The 2,030-nt window shown below is 38.8% G+C and overlaps 1 protein-coding gene across 1 annotated transcript; it reads left to right on the forward strand.

Annotated features, from left to right (window-relative positions):
* Nucleotides 1-415: 415 nt before the first annotated feature.
* LOC107494258 (uncharacterized) lies at nucleotides 416-1,228 on the forward strand. The gene has a single exon (XM_016115314.1). It carries the CDS (start codon nucleotides 416-418, stop codon nucleotides 1,226-1,228), a length of 813 nt encoding a protein of 270 aa, XP_015970800.1.
* The last annotated feature ends 802 nt before the right edge of the window (nucleotides 1,229-2,030 follow it).

Raw genomic sequence — 2,030 nt, forward strand, 5'->3', positions numbered from 1 at the left:
ATCCCACAATCAACCAATCTCACAAGATTCCCAGAGGATCACTAATCTGGAGATGCTCATGGAAAAGTGGATAAAGCAACAAGAGATGACAACAAGGAACCAGGAAGCCTCATTAAAGAACATGGAGAGGTAGATTGGGCAAATCTCTAAACAGATTTCTGTTGAGAAACCATCAAGCTCACTACCAAGTGACACCATTCCTAATCCAAAAGAGGAGTGCAAGGCAATACAGCTAAGGAGTGGAAAGATCCTGGTGAAAAATGAAGAAGCTACTAAGAAGCCAAAGGAAAGTGAAGAGAAACAAGCTAAAGAAGAGGCATCCAATGATGAAAATGCAATAGCAAGCAAGCAGCCTCAGAATCAACCTCAAGAAAAAGAAGACCAGGCACCAAAATTAAGAAAAGAGAAGGAAGCGATGGGAAAGTCAACAAAGGAACAAAAGCAGGAAGTGGACTTCACACCTCCATTGCCATATCCTCAAAGGTTCAACAAGGAAACTAAGGACCAACACTTTTCAAAATTTCTTGAAGTCTTCAAGAAGTTGGAGATCAATATTCCATTGGCTGAAGCATTAGAACAGATGCCCCTGTATGCAAAATTCTTGAAAGAACTTATCAACAAAAAGAGGAGTTGGCAAGTTAATGAAACTATACTGCTTACTGAAGAATGCAGAGCACTAATCCAGAAAGGACTTCCACCTAAAATTGGAGATCCTGGAAGTTACCTTTTACCATGCACCATTAGAAGTATGACTATCAACAAGGCGATGTGTGACTTAGGAGCTAGCATCAATCTAATGCCTGTCTCTCTAGTGAAAAAGTTGTGCATAAAAGAGGTGAAACCAGTACAAATGTCTCTAGAATTGGTGGATAAGTCAGTGATATATACCAGGGGTGTAATTGAGAATTTTCTAGTCAAGGTAGACAAACTTATCTTCCCTGCAGATTTTGTAATCTTAGAATCAGATCAAGACGAGGGTGACTCCATTATACTAGGAAGACTGTTCTTGGCCACTGCTAGGGCCATTATAGACGTAGAGCAAGGGGAAGTAACTCTCAGAATGCATGATGAAAGTGTAACCTTGAGTGTACTGCAAGAAACACAGTTCAACAATGAAAAGAAGGAAAATACAGAAACTGACAGAGAAAATCTGCAATGGAAGGAGGGAATCAGCAAGACAAACAACAGCTGCATCCCCAGGCAAGAGATAGATGATACCTCTCACTAGAGCATGCTGAGATAGAGCACCAAGGAACAAAGAAGAAGCTCACAATCAGAGGGGACAAGTTGAGGCATTACAGTCATCAACCACCTTAAAAGAGGGAGTCAATGTCAAGCTAATGACAATAAAAGAGCGCTCCATGGGAGGCAACCCATGCTTTATGATTCCTATTTGCTTTTGAATTCAATAAAGTGTGATCACTTTAGCATGATTTTGAATCTTTCTAGACATCCTTAACAGATGCATACAATGTTTTGAAATACATGCCAGACTTCTAAGTTTGGTGTGCTAGATAGCACACCAAAGTTAACAGTTCAAGCATTCTTAGATCATATGCTCAGCCATCTTGGTGAAGTGTATGACCAAACACTAAGTTTGATGTCTGCATGTGTACGAATTTTAAGAAAAATCAACTTTTGTTTAGGAAGGCAAATCATGCAGAGATAGATCATGCATTGTTTCATTTTAAGAGTTTATGCTAAGAAATAAATAGGAAACCTATGATGAAAGTATCAATTGTGGCAAATGTTTATTTTAATTACTAAGCAAGAAACAAGTTTGGTGCTCACCAAACTTTGGCTCACCAAGTAAGGGACACAATTGATCTTTCATGACTAAGGACCATAATATAGAATGAAAGCATTCGACACTTTACCACTGTGCTTTAAATAAGTTCTGAAACATTTCATTTTGGTTTAATTAGAAAAGAAGGTTTGAGGAAAAGACAAGAAAAAGGAACGGCTAAGACAAGTCAAGACAAGGATCACGTGTACCTAGAGAGATGTGCCAATCTTGGAAAAGTGAAAAA

This window comes from Arachis duranensis, chromosome 1, assembly GCF_000817695.3.
Source record: "Arachis duranensis cultivar V14167 chromosome 1, aradu.V14167.gnm2.J7QH, whole genome shotgun sequence".
NCBI lineage: Eukaryota > Viridiplantae > Streptophyta > Magnoliopsida > Fabales > Fabaceae > Arachis > Arachis duranensis.